The 25,789-nt window shown below is 40.4% G+C and overlaps 1 protein-coding gene across 10 annotated transcripts in view; it reads right to left on the bottom strand.

Moving 5' to 3' along the window:
* The window catches only part of PTK2 (protein tyrosine kinase 2), a 226,772-nt gene that overhangs the window by 53,111 nt on the left and 147,872 nt on the right, over nucleotides 1-25,789 (bottom strand). For 6 of the 10 annotated variants that reach the window (XM_054059952.1, XM_054059955.1, XM_054059953.1 and 3 more), the window contains 4 exons: nucleotides 15,760-15,790; nucleotides 13,608-13,660; nucleotides 4,613-4,696; nucleotides 3,385-3,402 (listed from right to left, as the gene is read on the bottom strand). In XM_054059952.1, the coding sequence (XP_053915927.1) occupies nucleotides 3,385-3,402; nucleotides 4,613-4,696; nucleotides 13,608-13,660; nucleotides 15,760-15,790 (186 nt within the window). The remainder of the gene's footprint in view (nucleotides 1-3,384; nucleotides 3,403-4,612; nucleotides 4,697-13,607; nucleotides 13,661-15,759; nucleotides 15,791-25,789) is intronic. The other 4 variants (XM_054059948.1, XM_054059950.1, XM_054059949.1 and 1 more) reach the window with 2 other exon arrangements.

The following is a 25,789-nucleotide window of genomic DNA, read 5'->3' as shown; positions in this document are numbered from 1 at the left end:
CAGAAAAATGACAATGTATTTCTTCCTCTCCTTAAAACTTATGACTTTTGCATCATCTTTTCTCAAAATGGTGTAAATGGTGTCGAGTCATATCAGAAGGTCCTTCTCCTGCCCTGAGAACTTCCAGTGTGTGCAGTCATTTCCTAATGGTCAGATAAACTCCTCTGGGAGTTACAAAATCAGTCCACAACAGTGAGATAATTTTTCACTGCAAGGCTCTTACAAGTTTAAATGCACAGAGAGTTTCTCCAAATTGAATTATGTCAAATCCAGTATGCAGTTTTTCATGGTTGATTTCAGGTTATCACAGACTGGGCCACCTCTGAAAGGCATGATTTACTCCTCTTTTTTCCCCATCTGCCCTGGAGCATGTGTATATCCCTGCAACTCCCTGGGCAATTTCTAGAGGTTTGGTTTCTGAACGATGAATGAGACAAAGCCACAGTGAGAGCAGAAAGAAGGATGGGATGATCTCTTTTGGCAGCAGCCCTCAGTTCAGCCAACTTAAGCTGACACTGAAACCAGAGCAAGGCTCATAAATAATATACATGCACATAAGCAGGAGGCTTAATTTACATACAAACCAAATATTCAACAATTAGGAAACTACAGGTTCCCGACAACCTTTGAAGTTCAATGCTCTTCAGTGACTAAATGTGGTTTTATGAACCTAACTGCTTTTACTTAAATAAAATTAAAGGTATTTTTCTTTCCGACTCCTGCAGGAATATACTATGTCTTGTAAAAACAGAATCAGGAAATTCTATGTCATTTAGGCAATTTCTGTTTAGGACATTGAAAAACAGAGTCACCTAACGAAAATTCAATTAATTAGAAATGCACAATTCTAAACAGGCAGCATACTCCAGAGGCACTAATCTCCTTCTTAGTATGTTTTTGTCTCCCTACATTATAAACTAATGTTTTTGTAGAAAATAAGCCCCATTCTGATCTAAAAAATAAGCATCCATTTGAAAGAATTCATTAGCTTGGCACCAATATGTAAATCACTCTGCTTCTTTGTCATACTGTGGTAAGACGTTTTCAACTTTTGTTAAGTGTGATATCTATCAAGTATTGTTACAAGCTAATATTTGCTTCTTTGTATAAAAAACCAGAATGAATGAAAGCTATTATAAACATATTTCAGAAGTATTTTAAAAGTCTGGAAACTAGTACTGGTGCCACACTGGTCTTTAAAAAACCAAAACATTTGTCACACTAGATTATGGAACAGCGCTTACAAAATGTGATAAATGGTTTGGCTTGTTCTTCTCTCTGTTTTAAACTAATGAAGGTAATTCATAATAAAAGCATTATCAGCACATTGCAGAACGCTTTACATGGTTTTGATACATTGCCTAAAAACATCCTGAAACCAAAATGGTCCTCAGTAGCCAATGCAAATAAATTAAATACATGTGATTCACCAAACAAATGTTTTTTGTTACACATTTAACACTCTGAAGAGAAATATGTAATATAAGGTGAGAATATAATTCCTATACATGCCTGGCATTGATTCTGGGAATTACAGGCATTAACACTGATGTGCTCAAAGTGTCTTGCAACAACCTTACTGGGAGGTGTCCCTGCCCATGGCAGGGGGGTTGGAACTGCATGATCTTCACGGTACCTTCCAACCCAAACCATTCTAAGACTTCCCTCACGTGTAGTCTTTACTTCATGGTAAGAGGCACATATCAGGGGACTATTACCAAGTCTGCTAAGACTATAACTATGTCTGATAAGAGATATTCCAGAACCTATGCGGAGTCTAAAGCAAACTCAGCTAGGCAGAGCTCTCCAGACTGCTTTACAGAGAGAATGTGTTATCACAGAATGCTTTGGGTTGGAAGGGACTACTATAGGTCAACTGGTCCAAGCTCCTTGCAGGAGCAAGGATATTTTTAACTAAACCAGGCTGCTCAAAGGCCCATTCAACCTGGTTATAGCAGTTTCGAGAGCTAATCTCTCACAATAAAGCAGCAATTCCAGGAGATCTATCTTCGAGGCCCTTGATAAGTCTGGAAAAGCTAAGATTTAAAAATAGGGCTCATTACTACTGCTTTCTTGCATATTTTAAAACCAGCATTGAACCTTTTCACCTGTTGGCTAACTTCAAATTCTTCTAGATGGAAAAATGAATCGGTTGTTTTCAGATAAAGCTGGCGTTGATGGTAGAGATGAATGAGGCAATTTGAGCTTTACTAAATCTGAATTCACTTATTAAACAATACAGAAAAAATCCTTGGATATTAAATCCACAATAGCTAATCCATGATCTTAAGCACCTGGATGCAATTTCCCTTTTCATGAGTCTTCTCAATTTATCATAGTCCATAATTCATAAAAGAAGATAAGCACCAATAAAACACTATGTAGGATTAGTATCTGATATACCATTTCTCAAATTATGACAGAAAAAATGTTCTTTGATTTTTTAATGTTTAAGAAAAGAAAGAAAACTGGGGTGGTATTTTCTTTGATTTATATCTGAAGGAGAGAAAGGAGATGAAAACCTATACACCCCTTTTACATTTTACTAGGAGGAAGGCCACAAGATGTTTTCTCTACATCTTATCACCTTCCTTTGCATATTGCTTTTTATGCCCTTTTAGTACCTCCTACTTGTAAGAATAATGAAACATACACTACCCATAGTAGCAGTCTGATTTTTTTCAGAAGGAATCCTTCAGAAAAATAGATAAAATATCTTCAAAAGAACAAACCCCAACTTGTTTTCAGAGGATAGCAAGTCAGTATTTTCTAGAAAAAATAGACTTAGGAAATCTGGAGAAGTTAAATATTTTTAAGATGTTTCAAACGTTTGAAGAAAAACATTAAAATCTGCCTTTAAAATTCGCAGAAACCTGATTAATATTTCACCTATTCAGTCTACATTAACCTATCCTGTACAGCTTCTTTTAATGCAAAGAGCAGCAGAGGACTGCATAGCACTTGGATGTTGCCATGCCTTTAAAGCACCTCTCAGCAGATTCATTTCTGATGCGTTACATCCATTGATCTCACACACTGCCCCCAAAAATTCTGCGATAGAATCACTTCAATCAAAGTGAACGGACACTCTTGCAAACCTATAAACTTTCTTTGCATCATGCCAGAGCTCTCATCGCAAACGCATGCAGTGCCCCACCCCTGTATGTTTGAAGTTGTTTTTTTCCTTTTTCAATTCCAGTTTAGCAGAAAGTGTTAGTCGCACAGCCTGCAAAGTATAATATTTATCAGCTCACGTTCAAAGCAGACTGCTTTTTAATTCTAAAATCCACATCAAATGTACCACTGAGGTGTGCATTAAGTGGTATATGGATGTAAGAGTTGCATATTGCGCGTTAGTAACACACAGACTAGAAAACATATTACCGTCCCCACTAATTTCATCTGCAGATCCAGGTGGCATGCAAGGAGAGAGAAAAACAGAGGGGGAGAGAGAAGGGACAGAGAAGGGGGAGGGGAAAATACACTATTAAATTCATGAGTAATCCAAAATTATTCAGACTGCAGTTATATTATATACCTGACTCAAGAGAAACCAGAAAAGTAGCAGAATTTAAGACTTCTCACCTAAAACCCAAGGGACAAAGACACATTCTAAGAAGCTTGTATGATGAAACAGAGTTAATGACTTTCAATTACAAATTATAGTGAAATTATAGTTGGGAGTGGAACTACTTTAATGCGTTGTCATGAAATGCCAATTTCTAGTTTAAGTCAATACTTCACTACAAATACATCTCCTACAGCCAGAGGAGTCAGTTCTATTTGACTCTGCACACACATTTATGACTTTGAAATACTAGGGTTATTGTTACCTTTTGAAAGGAAATGTACTCCTGGACTATCACTAAGACATGAGTAAGAAATGGAACCATCTAAGTATTAATTATACAGAGCATATTGCAGTTACACAAAGCTGAAATTTAAACAAGTGGCAATTAGAGCAACTCTACTGTGAAGTTGTTCAAATGAGCATTGTATTCTGCATTTATGGTAGCAGCCCTATTTCCCACCAATACCCACAACACAAGCTGATGCACTTTAGACATTATTTATAACCAAAAAAGAAAATCAGCATTAATGTTGTAAAAGTAATATGCCTATTACTCCAAGTCCTCTTTTATGCCTTACAAAGCCAAACCAGTCCAGACCAAGTGCTGAACCAGTACGCGGCCAAAAGCATCACTGTATTCAATATTTAATTCAAAGTCATCATAGCTGATACTTATTGTTGCTATTCTATTTCATTCATAAGCATGCTGGATCAGGGGTCCAAGAATGACTTCAAAACATATTAATCAAAACCCCCATGGTTACATGGGGCCTGCACAGCTACACAAATGAAGTGACTAATGTGTTTGCCATTGTAGCATACGATGCTTAAGAATGAGTCCCCCATAAAAATGAGGACCAGCAAGCTTGTGACACTGCATGAAAACCCAATTTAACAGGAAGGAACAGGTAGCAGAAATTTAATGAAATTATTCTTGGAACTCTGTTTACCTGAGGCTAAAGTAGTCTAGAAATGGTAACCGAGTTAGTATATTCAACTTTTGGGTTAAAAAGGCAGCCTATACAAAGAGCAGTGCAGTACCCTTAGGCGGCGACTCATGGGAACAGAAGACGAAAGGGAGAAAGCGTCTAGCTTTCTTTACTTTATGCTGACAGTGACTGACTCCTTTATAAAGAGGCAAGAAAAGGAAAGAGAAAAACAGAAACAAATTATTTGGAAATAAAAGAAAAAAGATTGGAGAGAACATCTACAACGAATGAACATAAAAGTAAAGGTTTACATTACAATTCTGTATAAGCAAATGGATACACAAATGTTGTTGGAACTCTAAGCACATTTGGTATTTTCCTTCAAACTCCCTTCCACAGCAAAGTTATTTGTACTTCAATTTTTAAAAGTGAGACTAGAATCTACTAAAATGTCATCTTTCGCCAGCCATATACACCATCCATTTGCAACACAAAGAACATTGTCTATCCCAGAAGTGGAACTCACTTTTGCAAACTCTCCTTCAAATTTCTACCAAACGGAGATAAAGCTGAATTCACAAAACAAGTGTTTCACATAGCAGGGTTACAAGGAAAACCACAGTTTCTCTGTCCCACTGAAACACAACACTGACATGTTTTATGATTGGAAAACTGCCACCCCAGTGCAGACCATCTTACCAACTGATATTCTAGCTCTCCAAGGACACCTGGGTGAATGTCCCACGGTACTGTCCCCTTCCCTAGTCACTCTGCTGTGTGCAATTAGCAAGGTGCTTATCAGGAGAAGGTTTTTAAGTAGGAGAAAATACAAAGAAGCCACAATTGATGTCAAAAAGTGAGAAAGAGGGACACAAGACACCACTAAGAACCTGAGGATAGCTGCTCCTTTTATTTCTCATTATCTGTTCGGTCCTCTATGCTTTCCTCTTTTTCCTCTCTCTTCTATCTCAGGAAATGTGAGAAGTGGCTTAAAAAGCCAATCAACTAAAAACCCGCATCTTGTTGCTGTCAGTCCTTCACAGTCAAAACCCAAGCGTGAGGTCCATCCCCCTTGAGTTACATGGGCTGGAGGTATGGCTGTTAACAGAGAAGCCCAGTGCCACAGAGGCTGCACACTGGCACCAGATACCAGGCAGCGGTAGAAGGAGTGGAGAAAGCATGGAAAAGGAGAATTAAATTTTAATAAAAATAACTTCACTCTTTCCATCCATTCCGGAAACCAACACACCACCACAGCAGCTATACTTCCACAAAAGCACTGTCGTATACACAGCTGTGCAGGTTTTAGCAGCCGGGTTTCGAGGGACAATGTGCAGCATCTTTCTAGAGGTCTAGTGTGTTCAATCGCCCTCCGATCTGGAGGCTGCATGTGGAATTTCATGTATGTAAATCGAGTGGGTAACACCCTGCTAAATACAGCCCATGGTTCGCTAGGATGGCAATCTTAATTCTGAGTTAAAACAAGTGGGTGAGATTCATCATTGCACCCTAAACAACGAAGTCCCATTATGAAAACTGCTGGGCTGATTAAGCAAACAGAAATCATTAATCAATTGTGAAAATTTACATGTCACTGGAAATGACAAAACATTAATCAGATTCAATGCTAAAACCTAAAATGGGTGCGAGGGCAAAATCACTGAATAACTTAGCATATCAGCACTTCCGTGCATACCATGTTACTGTATTTCCCGAGGCTTCTCTTCCTAACACCAGACAGTACAATTTTCAGTGCTATTATTCTAACACAAACCTGAGGTAACGTTGATAAAAAGTTTAGATATAGCAAGAAAAAAAATACTACAGCTATTTTAAGAGACTACTGAAAAGGTACTGAAATGAGAATAAAGGAATCCAATACTTAGTATTGAAACAGAAGAGCAGGTATAGAGTCACTGGAAGCAAGGCCAGCTATCTAAAAGGGAAAGATGTCTCAACTCTTGACCTGTCTGCTCAGGCTACAAAGTTAATTTAAGCCTGAAATGCTGTCCACTGCTGATTCGTAGGTAGGAGAAGCTGACTGAAACTTGATTGACCTACTTCAGATGAAGGGCACATCGGAACAACCAAGGTGTTGTCCTGATGCCCTGTGATACTCAGTCCAACTCCTGCATTTCAAATGTTGCCTTCATGATTTATTGTTCAAAATTTGTTCAACTGCTCTGTCAGACTAAATGGAAGCCTCCTTTGTCTTAAATGTCTGACATCTTCAGTTGAGCTACAAAAGGAAGTTTATTTAGGTAAAGAGCTGCTTCTAAATTATAAAAAGAAGTTACAACACTTTCTCAGGAAGTTAGAGAGTACCTGCTTGAAATGAATCATAGAATGGTTTGGGTTGGAAAGGACCTTGAAGATCAAGGGGCAGGGATACCTTCCACTGGATCAGGCTGCGCAAAGCCCCATCCAACCCGGCCTCGAACATCTCCAATGTTGAATGAAGATTTCCATCCTTTCACAGCAGCTTCCAGCCAGGATATCATCAATGTCTACCTAAATGCCCAGATAGTTCAGAAATTCTGCTGAAAATAGACCTCACTGGACTTCTTTTTTTTAGTTCCTCTTCCCAATACGAAGTATTCACTAGAATTACTGTGTATGAAAAGGATGCCTCATGTGCCATGCGATGGATGATGTTACAGAGGAAGCAACTGGGCCATAGAACAGCTACTACTGGAGCTCCTCACTGGATAACCAACATGGAAAGACTGGAACTTACAATGTTCCATTCTACTGATGTCATACATTCCTCAACCGGCTCGAAGAAAAACCCTGGACAAAAGTCTGTAGAAGGAGTAAATCTATTTGTTTTCAGTCTTTTGAAATAAAATGAATAGTATCCATTTGTCACATCAAGTACGTTTATACATAAACAACAAATCCTCAAACCTCCTACTGCATGGAACAGCTCTGTAGTCAATCTACAGTGTTATGATTAGCAAAGCAAAAATGACTGCTCAAATCAAATGAACAGATCACAAAGGAGAAGTGTAGGAGAGGAATAACTGTTCAATCAACAACACAGATTGATGAAATACATGCAGTAACTTCCTAGGCACTGATACTGAAGAAATCTGTTTAGACTGTCACCACAGTTCTTTCTGGTCTTCTTATGCACGAGAAGAAGCATTTTTGTCAGTCTAAAATGCAAAAATATAACACGCCATTGTATTCAACTGTGATGGGAACCTGAAATATTGTCATTTATTAGCACTCAGGGTATTTTTAACTATATTATCTTATTAACCAGCAGAATGGCTGGTAATAAGCAGTAACTGCCTTTGTGAACTTGGAGACTTGCTCAAGGTTTATAAAATTAATCTGCAAAAAACCTTAGGATTGAATGTTTCCAGTCCTGTGATCATACAGCACAGGTACAGCTGTACAGAGCCTTCGCAGTTCGCCAATTACTTAATAATTTGAATGTAGAACTTAGTAATTTATGCCAACACTTATTTCTTTTCAGAAGAAGCGAGTTGCAGAGCACAACATAAGTGAGCTTGCAGACACAGCCACTCAAGATACAATGTTTAATTTAAAAAACTCACTTACACTTTTCAGCCATTGTCTTTTTGGAGTGACTTGATAAAATGAGCATGGGAGACACCTCAACTTTACAACCTCAGGCAAAGAACACCTTTCACTCCTACCAACTAATGCAAATGCATCTAGGAAACACAAGTCCTAACAAGAAACGCTTTCAGAGTTGAGCACGGGGTGGACCTTCATTTTAAGCACAGGAATTATGGAACAGAGCACACACTATGCTCTGCAAGCAGAAGTGATTCAATAAGATCGTATTTGTCTTTCTATCCTTGCTCACAGCTTTGTTTGTGATTAGCCTGCAACATCCAGCCATACATTCAGGTCCTTTCATATGCCGACATGTCCTTTATTAAGAACATTTCATGTGTTGCAACACTGAAATCAGGCGAATATGTATTATTTTAATTTTTTCCTTTCCTGTTTTTTGTGTTTTGACATTTGGCTTCTGCTGTATTTCATTTTGTCCTAGGTAACCTAGCGGAAGTCTCCCTAACAGCTGAACTATACTGTGTAATTTTTCTTCTGCAAGCTAAAATCTCACTTAAATCATGCTTATCTCCTCCAAAAATAAAAAAAGATCAAACTGAAATTTCAGCGAAGTGGTGTGACTAAACTGGCAACCGCTTCAAAGTCAAGATCTACTCACAAGTAGCACCTTAGAGAAGGACTCTCAACCACTTCACTGCCACAATCAGGAGTTAACCACAGCACATGATTTCAGTGCAATATTATTATTATGATTATAGTCTAAGGCAGAACCCAGAAACTTGCTGACCCCATTTCTCCTTCACTGCGCATGTTATTGGATAGATACAGACCATAAGGTGCAGTTATAATTTCTTACAGTCATTATAAGCAAGCCAGTTGTCTTTTTTCCCTCCATAGAGTGGCAACGGCACAGCAGCATTATTAGAAGGCTGCTATAAGGTCTCCTCAGAGCCTTCTCTTCCGCAGGCTGAACAACCCTAACACAGCCTGTCCTCATATGGGAAGTGCTCCAGGCTTCTGATCATCTCCGTGGCCTCTGGACTTACTTTAACAGATCCATGTCTTCCTGTGCTGGAACTTATGCCATCGTATTACCATGCAGTTACAGCTGCACTCCTTTGGACTTTAAAATACTACTTGTGTTAGTAACAACAGCTAGGGAACAAGGTGACAAATTTCTCTTTCCAATATTTATATTCCCACTACATGTGTGTGTCTTGGGATCTGTTACTTGAACGACTTGCAGAGGCTACCTTAACTTCTGAAACAGTGACCACATTTTTAAACATCTTTCCATTTCCTTCACCAAATGAACACACACTAAAGCTGCAAAACCAGCAGTGGCTTTGAACCAACACCAACCTCACGGCAGGCCCTAACCCCCCTTCTGCACTGGCTCCTGCAGAATGGCTCACCTCCCTCTTCACTGTCACCTTTCCTGCTACAGCTTCTTCCCCACAAGCATTTTATTCAGAGGTACCTGAATATCTAAACATCAAGAGTAAATGCTATGAATCACAGAATCCTTTAGGTTGGAAAGATCAAATCCAGCTGTAAACCTAACACTGCCAAGAACCTAACATTGCCAAGGCTTGTTCAATACTCCGCTTGTGTACACGTGGGCCGGAAATGTTATATTCTGTACCACTCCATGTAAAGTAACGTTTGAGCTACAATTAAAACAATTTACACCCCCAGAATTCTCTAGTGCAAAGGAGGCACAGCGATTAGCCAAGGGAAGCAAAGGCAGATTTACTCTTCCTAATCATATTTATATAAGTGTGGATGGGGCAGGAGAGAAAGCAAAGAACTCTGTGTCAGAAGAACTGATGCGAAAAGGGAGAACGTAAACTAAGGCTTTATTGATTTCATTTTATGAAGAACTTATTTTAACGCAATATTGAGTAGGTAAATTATTATTTTTGGAAGTATGTGTCAGGAAATGTGTGCACCGCCTTACTAAGGCTAATGTTTACATCAAAACGAACTGCTGGCTAAAATAAGTTCCTGTAGGGTACAGTAAAGCAGTTTCATAAGGTAACTCCAAGGAAAACAGGAGGAAATTCAGTCAATAAAATTATTGTAAGCTGGTATGCTGTTGCTTACAAATTTGATATACTATTTGATATACTATATACAAGGCAAATGGTTTAGCCTTACTGTTTCCTGAGTGTACACTCTTGGATAAGGACAAAGAATTTGTTTTGAACATAAAGACAGAAGTAGGTGGAGAAGAAAAGAAAAGTTGAGTCTGTCTATCAGCTAGAAAACTAATTGCTTCTGGTACATCACAGTAACTTAAACCAAAACATCAGATGTATGCTGAAGCAATCTGAAATCCAACTCATTCTGAATTGGGCTTTGTATTTATATTTATTTATACCCTGTCCCAAACATAAAATGTGAGGGATGAAGTTATTCCCATGGCTAAAAAAACAGGGGAAACCTGGTAGGGATCTTACTTGCATACAGCAAAAGATGGTACCCACTGCAAGGAATATATAATTTAAAGAAGCAAGAGAGACGAATAATACCAGCAAAACCAGAAACAGGAGTACGCAGCCAAAGATGTGTTGTGGAACTTGGTTCAGTGACACACAACCCTAAGAGAACATTTCCTGGTGTCCAGGTCCAGCAATGCTTTGGGTTCCTGAAACCAACTTCACTGTTCACTAGTTTGAAAAGGCCTTTATTCTGAGCAAAAAAAAAGAGAACTATTTAAAAACCATCTACTTTTGTATGCTTTGGAACACTGAAACACCTGGAAAGAACAAGTTTTCATTTCACTAGACTAAAAGTATTTCAAGGTAAATTCATAGATATTTCAAAAAGAAAGACAAGGCGTCTTTCATTAACAGGCTCATTTTTAAACCTGCAAAACTTCAGGCAAATACCAGAACTTTTAGACTACCAAATCACATTCTGCACTGTTTTTTGGCAGCAGCTGGTTTCCCCAAAGTATCATGGGGAACTCACTGTGAAACTTTCTTTTAGAACTAAGGTTATAACACCATAAATATGTCTGACTGCTTAATTTTCCTGCTGAATAGTTGTCTCAGCTTTTTGCTATTCAGCTTTAGCATTGGAATATGTTTAAATCAAGGGTAGCAATCTCTTTAAACAAACAGCAGAGTTAATTTATGATTCAAACCATCAAAGGCATGAAGGACATCACAGCTGTCAGTAAATTATAAAAGCTCATCTTATTTGAAGCCTTTAGCTCCAAGTCATTTAAATGTCACCAGAGAATAGCTCTTATTCTGCAAACGAAGACGGCATCACCCACAGCTGGCTCTGCGCTGAATGCTGTCAGCTGTCAGACTCTGCTGACCTGTAACTCCTGGGTTAACCAAACGTTCTGTGTATCTGTTGTTCCATACTGATAGATCAGTTACATGTGACAACAGGAATGACACTTCTTCACATCCTATCAAGTATGACTTCATTTATAACAAGTTGATTCCTTTGGGGACTCAGATTCTTAACAAAAGGCACCTCATGAGGAAAAACTCTCATCATGCAACTTCATCTCAACAATCTGTCTGTGGTTTAATATACTGGCATCCATGCCACACTCGCTGCCTTTTAAGTGATTTTTAGGCAAAAATCTGAATCCAACAACAACAAAAATGTATGTCAGTGTTATACATAACCTTATTAAAAAGAAAACCCCTTGAGAACAAATAATAAATGCAACAGCTTGAATCATCCCAGTGTTATGTCAGTATTTCCAGTGGTTTGTAACACAGTATAAAAAAACAAGAATCAAGCACAATGATTTCATTGTGGAAAGATACAAACCCTTACTACAATACAAGAGAAATACTTAATAGGTTTTGATCTTGGTATTGGAAAGAAAGGGAGGGACATTTGCTGTGGCATAATTTGATTGTTTTGCTTTATGGCATCAGGAGCCACCTTTGTGTCTTCCAGATGTTCCCTGGAACAACCAGCTCACTTCCAGTGCCGCTGCTTCTGTTTCTGCTGTGATGCTACAGCAAAGCTCTCTACCCACTGCTCACCTTTATGTGATGCCAGAGTTACGTGGTATCACAACTAACTTCACTACAATCAAAACACTACTTCAAAAGAGCAGGGACACAGCGAGCTTGTGCTCCGAAACACAACACTGCTTTGGATTTAATACATAAAGATCCCTAAGTTTGCAAAGTCGAAGCAATAAAGGATCATGAAGGAAGTATTTATTACTGCTTTTAACAGTCAAAGACTGTCAGCATTCTTACAAAAACTGACAGGGTGAAAATTCAAAGTAGCAAGAGACTTTTTTTTTTTTTTTTGTCTTGTAGATTAGCTATTTTTGTGTGAGTAGAGTGATTAAAAAGCACAGCACCAATCAACTTTTTCTAACATATAAAATGGGCCGCAAGGGTAAATACCAAGAGAGAACATGCTGACCATGCTTCTACCTTATCTACTATGCTTGCCTGACAGGTACTGAAGGAAAAAGAGCTGCTATTCGACTCTGTGAAGTAACAGTAACTGATGAAGCTCTATTACACCTGCAGCTTGACAGACATTTTAATTCCAGGTCCTCTCACCTATTTTCTTGCACAAAGTCTGTTTACTCAGGCTTCCTATGCCAAGAGGTGAGTCTCAAATATCTTTAAGAAAGGTTAAGAGTAGGGGAAAGCAGGAAATGAATCAAACATCTACATATCCCTCCTCTTTCATGTACGAAATATGTCTGGTTTTTAAGTATGTGCCACTAAGCTCCAAGTAAATGTCAAAGTGGGGCTGTAGCCTCCCTCTAAGTCTGGGGTGGACGCTCCACTAGGTCATACTATCGGTTCCTGAAGTTTGTGGCCAAATACTAGCAATTCATAGGAACATATCATAACAGCAACACACTTCTGCACTGAAAATTTCCTTAAAAACTATCACATATAAGGATTTAGAAATGTATTCCCAACAAAGATACTGAAACAATCCCTCAAAAGGATTTGTTTTGAGATTTTGGAACAGAAAAATGTTCTCTCCTAAGTATAAAACTCAAAAAACCCACAGTAACCAACAGAAATCTTAGATGTCTACAAACTATAGAAATAACATGTATTACCTCACATGCTCATCCTTCAATTAACTCGTGATTTTCAACAGCAAGAATTAAGTGCTTTGATCTAAACAGCAGCTACAAAAATAGCTATTTTCTCCTTTCTGAAAAGAGATGATTAAAATTTAATGGTCTATTTTCACTTTTCAAAGCTGCTCCTTCATAATTAACACATACTCAGGTAATTTAATTCTAGTTGGCAATATTCCACTTCATTACAAAGCTAAGTGAAAATACTGACAAGCAGCCTTGCTTAGAAGTGTTCTGGTCCTGTGTTTCTACATGGATGTGGTTGTTCTCACAAGCAACACTACGCTGGAGAACTGCAAAAAGTTTCTCTTTAGAAACCGCACTGTGAAGGCAGCACAGCTACGGTCTCAGCAAAATTAACAGCCATGTAGCAAAAGTGACCTAACTGTGAAAAATCTGCCTAAACATCTGCTCGTTTTATAAATAAACTTGCATTTTCTTTTATGAGCCTTACCTGACACAGAGACTGTGTGTGACCTTACTCCTTGCTTCTCATTGTTCGCCAGCCTGTAAAACAGAGGTTGGAATCGCTGAATGCTGTACATTCTTCACGGGCACACGCACTGGGAATTCATCCCAACAGGGCACCTACTGTAATTAGCAGGGCCAATCCATTTCCCACAGCAACAGCTTTTGAGGGGGAGAAAAGTCAGAAAGGAATCTACCATTTCAAACCTATCTGGGGGAGTAGGAGTGGAGAGAACACGGCATCGTTTTAATTAGCACTACAGAGCAGATTTCACGGGAAAAACAAGCCTAAGCTTTACAAACTTTTCAGATCAAGTTGTGCCTATCTAAACTCTAAGTAATTTGACGGTGCTTCTACTTTCTGTATTACTTACTGGAAATAAAGTATGAACTGAGTTTTTTCTGTAAGATGACTTGTCCTGTACAACAATTTTAAATTATGTGTCAAGTAAATTAAGAAAAACAAATAAATTTAAATGCACTTAGCTTTTAATGTTTGTTAGCAACAGAAATTACAATGAAGTCTTAATATTTTTTCATGTACATACACATAATTCTAATGGTAAGAAAGTGAGAGCAGTGCACTTCATACTTTCAGAAATCTGGAATTTCATCTGGCAAAGCAAATCTTTCCAGATGCAGGATGGTGTTAGATTGTAGTTTCATGTATTTGACAAAAGCTCATTCCTCTGCTGCCAGACTGAGAGCATATGTGGTGTCCTTGTTTCAACAGACTCAAGCGTACAAATTCAGTTCTTGTCAACTGTCCCAATAAAGGGAAGAAGCTTTTCCTTCAAACCTTATTTTAGCCCACAAATCCCTACCAATTTAAAAAAAAAAAAAAAAAAAAAAAAAAAAGGATAAGAATTATGTAATTATTCTGTGTTTCTCACTTGTATCTACTTAAATAAAATCAAACTTTTGTCTTTCACATGAGTGCACACCAAGTTTACCAATCTTATTGCTTTCAGTCGACTTCCATTTCCTTTTCCTCCCTGTATTTTAACTCCTCTCTTTCTGCACCATGAAAAAGCTACCTGGCTAGTGAGGACTGCAGCAGGACTTGTGAAAGAAGAGCAGCCACTGGTATTTAAGTGGATGCTTTCTTGCAGATTCAGGAGCAACTTGTGTTCCACACTCCACCCAATAGTTAAAAAAGCAATAATAATTCTGGACATCTTCCAGGAAACAAGGAAAAAACGAATGAGGTGGTTGGCTCAAGCAGGTACAGTTCCTGTGTCCCAAAGGCAAAAGGAAGAGATAAGCCACTATGAACTGCTTATTTTCCTGTGGTCTTTCAACAGTTCAGTCCTGCTACTGGATCCGGGTGACGCTGCCTGGCTCAAGGAGAATAATCCGATGAGATGGGATTTCCAACTGGATGTGGCTATTGAGAAAGCCGTCAGATTGCAAACAAGGAAGTCTAAGCCTACTTGCATACAGCATCCCCATAAAAGTAGTCAGAATTAAAAACATAATTCTGTTTGGCTGACGTAGATCAGCATTTTCTACAAATCTGCAAGTACTACTGGAGAAGAATTTTTCAACATTACTATATCTTAAAAAGATAGATTTAAAAGTATTTGCTGGGTCAAGAGTATTCTTTATTACCCTGAACTCAGAGCCCAACTCACACTGATACGATTACAGAAATTTTATTATAGTAACCAAAGGTGACATGACAGGTTTATGAGAAAACAAAAAAATCTGTATTTCAAAGAAACAGAAAGGGGACAAATAGCAAAAAACAGAGGATGGACTGACTCATAGCTTGAAATCACAATTCAAAAACTGTTTAGCATCACTCCTTCAGTTATAATAAATTTACTCATGCACTCAAAATAAATAGCCTGAATCCCAGTAAAGTTTTTTTCAAAACATCTTTCTTTTGTTCCTGTCAAATATGATCAATGCAGTATGCAATTTTTTCCTCAGATTTTATTTCTGGTAGCTTTATAGTTTAATGCTGCTGTCAGTCATTTTTGCCCCATGGTCACGAGGGACTACCTGCTATTTATCCTAGGATCCAAAAGCAACAATAAAAATTAAGCACGTATAAAAAGTCCTGAAGCACCACTTAAGCAAAATGATTTTTCATAACACTTTAAATATACAAAGGAATAAAGCGTAAAACTTACTTTGGTATTGATGGTAATGCTCTTTCGCCTTCTGTGTAAACAAGAAGAGAACAGGATTAAAATTTTTTCAAGCTTCCAAATAACCTCTCTCAACGTGCAATACATAACACATCTGAAATAATAAGCATCAGCCTCTCAGGGACACTTAGGTTGATTCAAAACACTGTTATATAGATATACTACGTGCATCATATCAATATAACTTCTAACCAGTGATACAGACCTTTTGGCAAACTCTTATCTGAGAGAACAGCATATACAGAACATAAAAGTTCTTTTTTGTTCTTAATAACTCTGATAAATCACCTGCAGAAGGTATGGCATTATCTTATCTCTCTAGTAAGAAATGTTTTATCTCCAAGAGGCACTAAGTGCTAACACATAAATAAAACAATTGAAGGCAACTTGGACTTCAAAGCAAGGCAACTGAAATAAATCATTAAAGCACATATCATATTGATTTCACGTTTGGTTGTGATTATACAATAGCAATGCTTAGTAGCCAGAGATGAAGTTAGCTTTCTGCCTACTACTGTCAAATCCTCGTCAGCTGTTCTTTGACAGTGGTATTGTGTATAAAAGTTTGGATGTACATAATCAAGTGGTTTTTTCCCTACTGGATTTGATGACATACTTGGTATCCATGTGGGGAAGGATGACAGAGAAGTTACTAGTCCTCTGGTAAAGTCAGTGATTTACTACAGACTCAGGTGCGCAGGGAAAGAGAGAAGGTGGGCAATTAAAATGGATTTCAATCTCTAAATCATTGTAGAAGTGATAAAAGACACCGGAGAGATATGGAAGGGCCACACATTTAGAAAACAGTGATACACACAGACTACACCAAAAATCATGTAAATCCTAGTTCATTTTGATCCTATGTTAAAATTTCGGAGATTTCCAGACCCTATAAAAGAAAACTACACTCTCACCTTTGTGTATTATGGGACTGAGAAGAGAAATGCCCCATACCCAGACACCACGCTTAATAAGGCAAATTACAGTATATTGTAAGGATTTTGCTAGAACAACTTTCATCAAACAGGTCTATGGCTTCCATGCTACATTCCTGCCTCAGGCCGTCTGGGTGGCTTTCAGGGGACTCATCAGACCTTTTAATGTAAAGAAAAACAGAAGAACCCTTTGGAAATTGCCCAGGCCTCTACAGTTTTGAGTAGGGAAGCACCATAATTTGCTCAGAGATGGGGGTTGTACCAGGATGCCTCCTTTTGCCATCATGATCAAAGTCTACCTAATTTTAGTCAAGATATCATTTTTTCCTGGAAAAAAGAGCCACTGTGGTGCAGGCATGCTTAGCAGAGCTCTTACACAGCCTCAAAGCTAAATTCCTCCTCAGTGAGGAGACTGAAGCATCAGACTTGGGCTGCACATGCTCCAAATCAAGCCCAGGGCTTACAGTCTGATCTTTCCCAGTGGGTTTGGACACAGGAATAAAAAGAGACAGGCTCAGCTCCTTAAAGGTGTTGAAGAGCAAGTGGGTACATCTAAGTGCAGAAAGAGTAGGAGAGATGCACCTCAAGATCTGATGGTAGCATTGAAAGGGAAGATGCAAGAAAGAAGGGAAACAAGGAGCTGTGATTTGTAAGATGACCTAGAGCAGCTTGACAAAGGGACTACAGCAAGCACCTGAAACTGGAGACTGGAGGGACAGCAAGATTACACAAGAAGCATGAGGTGGGAAATAAAGTTATTGTGATGTTAGGGTAAATGCTAACTTTTGCGAAAGGAAATGAACGGTAGCGAGGAGTGACAAGTATGGAACCAGATGCTTGAAGATGACAGCCTGGAACTAAAAAGACTGGATGGGAGGTCCCTCAGAAAAGGACTGGAATGGGCACTACAGGATTCACACCGAATGGAACTGGGCAAAAGACATCAAGCTTGGAGAAACAGGCAGAAGAGACCTGCCTGCTACTGTGCAGGTCTCCCTAGGAACCATATGTTCTTCACGAAACTCCCACATCATATCTTCAACAGCTGTCATCCTTATTTGTGAAAGCATCCCATGTTATAGTTTACATCAAGTTATGATGCTACTGTTAGTTATTGCAACACTGCTTCTACATTTGCCAATGGATTTAGTGGTTTAGATGTTGCTGATGAATTGTCTGCTACTGGTAAAACGTACTTAAGTCTGTTTTTTTAAACACTTAGGAAATAACACAAACATACAAACTTCTGTGTTAGAAGAACTTCATTACATTGCCAAGTTAACTTCAGCATTCGATATTTTTCAGTTGAGATAACTGGTGCACAATTAATGAGCAGCTATTCAAAATAATTTTCCTTGCTGTTTAATATATACATCTATCGCATATTAACCACATGCTACCCAAGCTGTCTTCTCAATACAGAACTGCTAATTTCCTCTAGATTTTTGAGGTGTTTTTTTTTTTTTTTTGTGTGTGTAGCACATAAATGTCATACTTGGGGACTTCAGAAACAGTAACGATCTCATAACACTTGCAGGGCTGAAATGCTTCATATGTTCAAAATATTGACATCAGCTGCAGATCAGATTGTTTCTCTCTCCTGCAAATGCAAGAAATACCATAGGAGGCAGCTGATAGTGTATGATGAAGTCTACTGTTAATGAACAGAGTGTGGCAAAGGCGTGAAGAATAGAAGATGGCTGGAATATGTCGAGAGGAAATGATGGGGATGGACAGAAAAAAAAGTAGAGACTCAAAACCAAGTGAAATGAATGTTTGTTTGCAGATTAGCTGAAAAGAAGGGGCAGCATGCATGGGTCCAGCATAACTAAAACACTGTAATTTCTGACGCATCTTCCTTTTCACTGTCCTTTGCCAAATTGCATGAAGTGTGACTGATCTTGTTTCCATTAGTAGAAAGGCAGCACAGTGTCATGCACTGAACAGAACTGTGCCCTTGTTCTGTGAGTTGACAGGGGTGGGAAAGGTGGATAAAGCATGCGCAAACCTGGGAAGAAGGAAGTTTAACAAAGGCAACTGCACAGTCCTGCGCTTTGGGAGGAATAACCCCCTGCACCAGTACCAGTTAGGGGTTGACCTGCTGGAAAGCAGCTCTGCGGAGAAGGACCTGGGAGTTTTGGTGGAGAACAAGCTAACCATAAACCAGCAATGTGCCCTTGTGGCCAAGGCAGCCAATGGTATCCTGGGGTGCATCAAGACAAGTGTGGCCAGCATGATGAGGAAGGTTCTTCTCCCACTCTACTCTGCTCTAGGGAGGGCCCATCTGGAGTCCTGTGTCCAGTTCTGGGCTCCTCAGCTCTAGAATGTCAAGGAACTACTCGAGAGAGTCCAGCGGAGGGCCACAAAGATGATCAGTGGACTGGAGAGGAAAGGCTGAGTGAGCTCAGTCTGTTCAGGAAAAAAGAAGACTGATAAGGGACCTTATAATTGCTGATCAAAATCTAAGGGGCAGGTGTCAAGAAGATGGGGCCAGACTCTTCTCAACAGCGCTCAGTGACAGGGCAAGCGGCAATGGGCACAAACTGGAGTACAGGAAGTTCCACCTAAACGTGAGGAAAAACTTCGTTCCTCCAAGGGTGACGGAGCACTAGAACAGGCTGCCCAGAGAGGCTGTGGAGTCTCCTTCTCTGGAGATATTAAAAACCCACCTGGATATGTTCCTAAGCAACCTGCCGTAGATGACCCTGCTTTAGCATGGGAGGTTGGACTGGAAGAGCTCCAGAGGTCCCCTCTAACCCTGATCTTTCCGTGATTCTGTGAAGGAGCACCCGGCACTGCCTTTAAGCCACACCTCATGTATGCGTTGATCGGCTAAATGAACAACTTCTCCCCTCTGGTCGCTGAAGATATGTGTTAAGTGGAGGGTGAGAAAGGGACAGAGGAAACTCAAAAAGTGAGCATATGGGGAAAAAACCTCAAACTCACAGCCAGAAATAAAAATCTACTATTAAGTAATACTGAGACATCTCCCCTTTCACTGGAGAAAATTCAAGATAAATCCATCCACATGGAACTACCACTGAAATGGCACAGCAAAACTGATCTCACAGACGCCTACATGCTCTCCGGATAGAAACTGCTCACTTCAGGCAGTGTTTCCCAAGTTGCTGCTCATCCATTTACAGCTTATACCCAAATAAAATGAGAAGGAGTCATTAGTAACCTTGTAGGCCTGAAGTTAGAATTCATTACTAACAGCATCCTAGTAAAAGCATACATCATTTTTCACAAGTTGAAACCCACAACATTTCGCTCGTTTTTTTATTCCATTAAAGAAATGGGATATGCATGATTGTATTGGGGTGTTTGTGCCTAAGTTTTGGCAGCGGGAGCTGCCCGGCAGCCTCTGTGGGGAGAGTTGGGTCCCAGCTGGCTCTCAGCAGCCCCACTGCAGGACACAGCTGAGTCCCTCAGCCAAGGTGGGGACACCAGGGAGAAAACAGGTTTCGGAAAGGGCTGAAGGCAGCACAGGCAGAGGAGGAGGAAGCCAAGGAGGGAGCAGCAGCAGAGGGAGCCCCAGGCTGGAGGGGCAGGAAGGCAAGGAGGGGTTGCAGACCCAGAGAAGGGATTCCCTGCAGCCCTGAAAAGACCCCGCTGGAGCAGAGACCACCCTCCAGCCCATAGCAGGGAGGAATTCCCTGCAGGAGCGGCAGCCATGGAGAGCTCAGGTGGGCTCCTAGGTGAGAGCAGGTTGTACCTGAAGAAATGCAGCCCAAGCAAGGGTCTGTGCTGGAGCAGGGAGGTGTGACAGACTGACCCCAACCCCCACCCTCGTGATCCTTTTGGGGAGAGGAGTTTGGAGTGGAGGGGTAAAGCTGGGCATGGGGAAAAGCGGGGGAAGTTGTTCCTCTAGTGTTGTCTTTTTTTCGCACTACCTAAATGATTCTATTTGTTAGTAAATTCATTTTCCTCAATTTGAAGCTGTTTTGCCCTTGATGATCATTATTAAGTGAACTACTTGCCTTTACCTCAACCCATGAATTTTCTCATTCTATTTTCCCCTCCTGTCTTGCTGAAGCAAAGGAGTGAGCAAATGGCTAAAGTCACCTGCCAGCCAGGGCCAACCCACCTTTTCGGTGCCCAGTGTCGGGGCAGGACTTCAAGGCAGCAACAGTAACTGAAAGAGGCAGCTGCCAAAATTCAGACTGGAGAATACCAGGGTTTGCAATAACTGTGGGAATCTTGGATGCTGGTGTTGGGAATTTGTTCCCATCACAGCCACCCCTCCTGCAGCCCCACCATGATCAAAATGTTGGCATGTATGCCCAATACCTTCCACTGCTCCTATAACTCTGGCTCCAAGAGGCATGACAAGAACTCTCTAGCGTTTTGATTTACTGCAGCGTAAACTGTGCTCACTGTCTACCCCTGTACTTGGCACTGGTGAGGCCACACCTAGAATCCTGTGTTCAGTTTTGGGCCCCTCATTACAAGAAAGACACTGAGGTCCTGGAGTGTGTCCAGAAAAGAGCAATGAAGCTGGGGAAGTGGCTGGAGCACAAGTCTTATGAGGATCAGCTGAGGGAACTGGGGTTGTTTAGCCTAGAGAAGAGGAGGTTTAGGGTTACCACTGCCTACAACTCCCTGAAAGGTGGTTGTAGAGAGGTAGGTGTTGGTCTCTCCTCCCAAGTGACAGGCGACAGAACAGAACAAGAAGAAATGGCCGTGAGTTGCACCAGGGGAGGTTCAGACTGAACATTAGGAAAACTTTCTTCACCAAATGGACTATCAGGCACTGGAAGAGGCTGCCTAGGGAGATGGTTGAGTCACCATCCCTGGAGGTATTTAAAAGACAGGGAGATGAGGTACTTATGGATATGATTTAGTAGTGGACAGCTATGGTTGGGCTTGATGATCTCAAAGGTCTTTTCCAATCTAGTGATTCTATGATTCTCACCTGATTGAAATTACTGTGAAAGAAAAATCAGTGACAGGTCAAATTAGTTAGAATGATAGCAGTGCCTTAAGAACTGGAATACATGTTGCCATTGCATTAAAATGAAAATCATAGAATCATAGAATAGTTAGGGTTGGAAGGGACCTTAAAGATCATGTCCCATGTGCAGGGACATCCCAATAAATCAGGCCACCCAACGCTCCATCCAATCTGGCCTTGAACATCTCCAGGGATGGGGCATCTACAACCTCCCTGGGCAACCTGTTCCAGTGTCTCACCACTCTTATAGTGAAGAAATTCTTCCTAATGTCTAGTCTAAATGTCTAAAATGGTGCTCACAGCTTATTTGTGTGAAAATAGAAAACACTTCTTTGGAGAACTCCATGGATTTTGGTATTTTGAAACAAAAAACTCTGAGTTTTCATTTAGCTGTAATCTTTTTAGATTCAAAAGAAATGTTTCAACATAGAGGTGAGTTCTGGTATAAAGGAATGCCAACCAGGTAACTATTTCAGTTGTTCAGGTGTTTTTTCCCCAGTCTTTTTAGCCTTTTGGAAATAGTCTGACAATTTTTCATTAGTTATAAAGCATGTTTAAAGTGATGAAAAGGTACAAAATTCAGCCACTAGACTTAGATCACAGAAAAGCTACTTAGTGCACAGTCCCTGATGTAAAGAGCTACTTCATATCAGGTTAAGTTTTTATCAGTTGCTTCATTTTTCCTCTTCCCCTGCAAGAGTGAACTACAATAACGGAAACACAGATAGGAAGTTTAAAGATTCCACGTTGGTCTAAAGGGACCTCTATACCAAAATACTTTTGGTCTAAAGGGACCTCTATACCAAAATATTTATGAAAAATAAAACAAACAGAATAGAAAGATACCACTGTCCAGGTCCAAATTAATAGAGACTGGATTACTGGGGGGTCCTACAGGAAAGCTGTAGGCTCTTTCTCAGAGAGTGAGGGACAGGAGGAGGGGGAATGGTTTTAAGCTAAAAAAAGGGGAGATTGAGATGAGGTATTAGGAAGAAATTTTTTGCTGTGAGGCATGGGAACACGTTGCTCGGAGCAGTCATGGATGCCCCATCCCTGGAGGTGTTCAAGGCCAGACTGGATGAGGCTTTGAGCAACCTGATGTGGTGGAAGGTGTCCCTGTCCATGGCAGGGGGGCTGGAACTGGATGATGTTTAAGGTCTCTTCCAACCCAAACCATTCTATGACTATGATTAACAGACAGCAAGACAGATAATATCACAAAACCATAGGTTCCTTTAGTAATCAAGAAGGATAATGACTTGCATTAAACATGTACATTTACAACAAGGAGGGGATGGGAAAGCTCAAAGAGAGAAGAAAATGCATCTGTTGGACTGAGAGTTGCTACATGATTTGTTTCTGATGTGCCTTGTATAATTAAAGCTCACAGTGGGAGGGATCTGAGAATGCAGAACATGGTAGGGACAGCTCTTCTCTGAAATGTTTAATTCATTCATTGAATATTGCTATGAATGCCAAAACAAAGAAATCTCAGACAAAAGAATGGGATAATATATTTTAAATGGAGGGATTCTCTTAATGTTTACACAAAGAGAAGTGTTCCCAAATTGCAGAATATGGTTCATTTAACTCAATCACTGCTCATTTACTCAGTGTTCATAGAATCATAGAAAGGTTTGGGTTGGAAAGGACCTTAAAGTCCATCCAATTGCACCTGCCATGGGCAGGGACACCTCCCACTAGACCAGACTGCTCAAAGCCCCATCCAGCCTGGCCTTGAACATCTCCAGGGAGGGGGCATCCACAACTTCTCTTGGCAACCTGTGCTAGTGTCTTATCACCCTCATCATGAAGTATTTCTTCCTAATGTCTAATCTAAATCTTTTCCCTCTCCAATTTAAATCCATTTCCCCTCGTCCTATCACTCCATGCCCTTGTAAAACATCCCTTCCCAGCTTTCCTGTAGCCTCTTCAGGTACTGGAAGGCTGCTATGCGGTCTCTCCGCTGCCTTTTTTTCAGGCTGAGCAACCTCAACTCTCTTGGCCTGTCCTCCTAGCAGATGTGCTCTGATCATCTTCATAGCCTTCCTCTGGACCTGTTCTAACAGTTCCATATTCTTCCCGTGTGTCTGGGACTGGAAAAAGTACTCCAGGTGGAGTCTCATGGGAGTGGAGTAGAGGGGCAGTTAAAACACTCCAATAAGAATATTACACAAATAAACACACTCCATTAAATGCATTGATCTATTTTGCAGTCATGCCAACAAGCAAACCACCGTGCAAGGCATAGTCTTGCCCAGTACTGTACCACCCACAAAAATCAGAGATCTTGCCCTAAATAGAGATTAGTGAGTCTAGGAGATGTAACAGCTGAAGGACAGCTAGTCAGGGAGGAGGAATTCAAGAATCAGAAAGAAAAAGCGCAAACAGCATGGGTCAATTTTTATTGTCACCTACAGCAGTAAGTCAGAACCGGCACGCCAGCTATCTTAGATGGCAGTTGTCTGTATGCATCGTGACACAAGTGAGTATTGGAGAGAATGGACATAGTAAATCCTGTAGACATTCTGATGGAGAGCTGCTCCCTTGCTTGGGCAAGAAAAGCAAAAAAGGGTTTGGCTGAGAAATAGCAACACAGGTGACTAGAGCACAATCAGTGCCCCACTGCACAGCACTGGAAGCTTGCACACTGGATGAAGAGAGCTAAGACGTGGTGAAGGTCTTGACTGCATGTGGTTGCTGTTGTGAAATACTGAATTGGAAATCACTGGGCAGTGACATTTCGTGGAGTTAAGAACATTTATGTAAAGATAAAAGGAAAAGAAAGCTATTCTAGTAGAGGAACAAGTCACAGAAGTATAGAATCATTAAGGTTCAAAAAGACCGCTAAGACCATCCAGTCCAATCGTCAGTGCAACACTGCTGTGCCTACAAACCAGGTCCTGAAGTGCCACATCTACATGCTTCCTGAACACCTCCAGGGATGGGGACTCCACCACTTCTCTGGGTTGCCTCTTCCAAGGTTTCACCACTCTTTCAGTGAAGAAATTTTTCCTAATACCTAATCTAAATCTCTGCTGGTGCAACTTGAGGCCATTTCCTCTCGTCCTATCACTTACTACCTGGGAGAAGACCAACACCCACCATGCTACAACCTCCTTTCAGGTAGTACTAGAGAGAGGTCTCCCCCCAACCCTCTCTTCTCCAGGCTAAACCGCTCCAGTTCCCTCAGCTGCTCCTCATAATATTTGTGCTCCAGACGCTTCACCAGCTTTGTTCCCCTTCTCTGGACATGTTCCAGCACCTCAACATCCTTTTTGCACTGAAGGGCCCAAAGCTGAACACAGGATTAGAGGTGTGGCCAGTGCCAAGTACAGGGGTGTAATAAATCAATAACAGCACTGGCAATGCAGGTTGAACAGACTCAATTTCTGAAACGCCACCTGTGCAGAAGTGGTAAAAACTGGGTTTACTCTACAGATGTGCCTCAGAGAAAGAGCAGAGGACAAAGTCCTCCATTAACTTGGTATTACTGAGAGGTGGGGAGAGGTAATGTACTAAGGTAGGAAAACATTTTAAAAGCTCAAATTTGGCTACTATAGTTCAGGCTGAAAACCAACCAATCAACTGCGTATTAAAGTTTGGGAAGTGAATAATAGGGATTGTCACAAATCCCAAACCATGTTATTCGAGAAAAGATGCATTCACAGCTATAGACTAGACCAGTGAAATTAAAATCTTGGTTTGTGAAGTCAAATTTACTTTTAGAACAATAAACTAGCATTGCTGCTGCCACTAGCTTATCCTTTTGGTGTCAAATTTTCATGCCAATGGTTGAGTGAGAACCTGCACACCAAGTTGGCTAGAAGAGCTGAGTATGTGTTCAGAGAAGGTTGCACGAGTAACGCAAACTCTAACAAAGCTGCTTGTGTTGGAGCTAAGGGTTAGCTCACACAGTAAGAGTCAGAAAGAACAAACTAACACGCAAATTCAAGAATAAATTGCACAATTACTAAGGGCTGTCAAAATGGCCGCATAGGCAAGATGCTACGTATGGACCTGAGACAGACCTGAATGATGTTAATAATGTTAACCCATGTGAACAACTACAGACCAGGGAAAACCAGTGGCACAGAAAAGGAAAAACAAGGCTAAAGAG

The sequence above is a fragment of the Cuculus canorus genome, chromosome 2 (assembly GCF_017976375.1).
Source record: "Cuculus canorus isolate bCucCan1 chromosome 2, bCucCan1.pri, whole genome shotgun sequence".
NCBI classification, from domain to species: domain Eukaryota; kingdom Metazoa; phylum Chordata; class Aves; order Cuculiformes; family Cuculidae; genus Cuculus; species Cuculus canorus.
The sequence above is the reverse complement of the archived record's forward strand: the minus strand, read 5'-3'. Positions and strand labels throughout refer to the sequence as shown.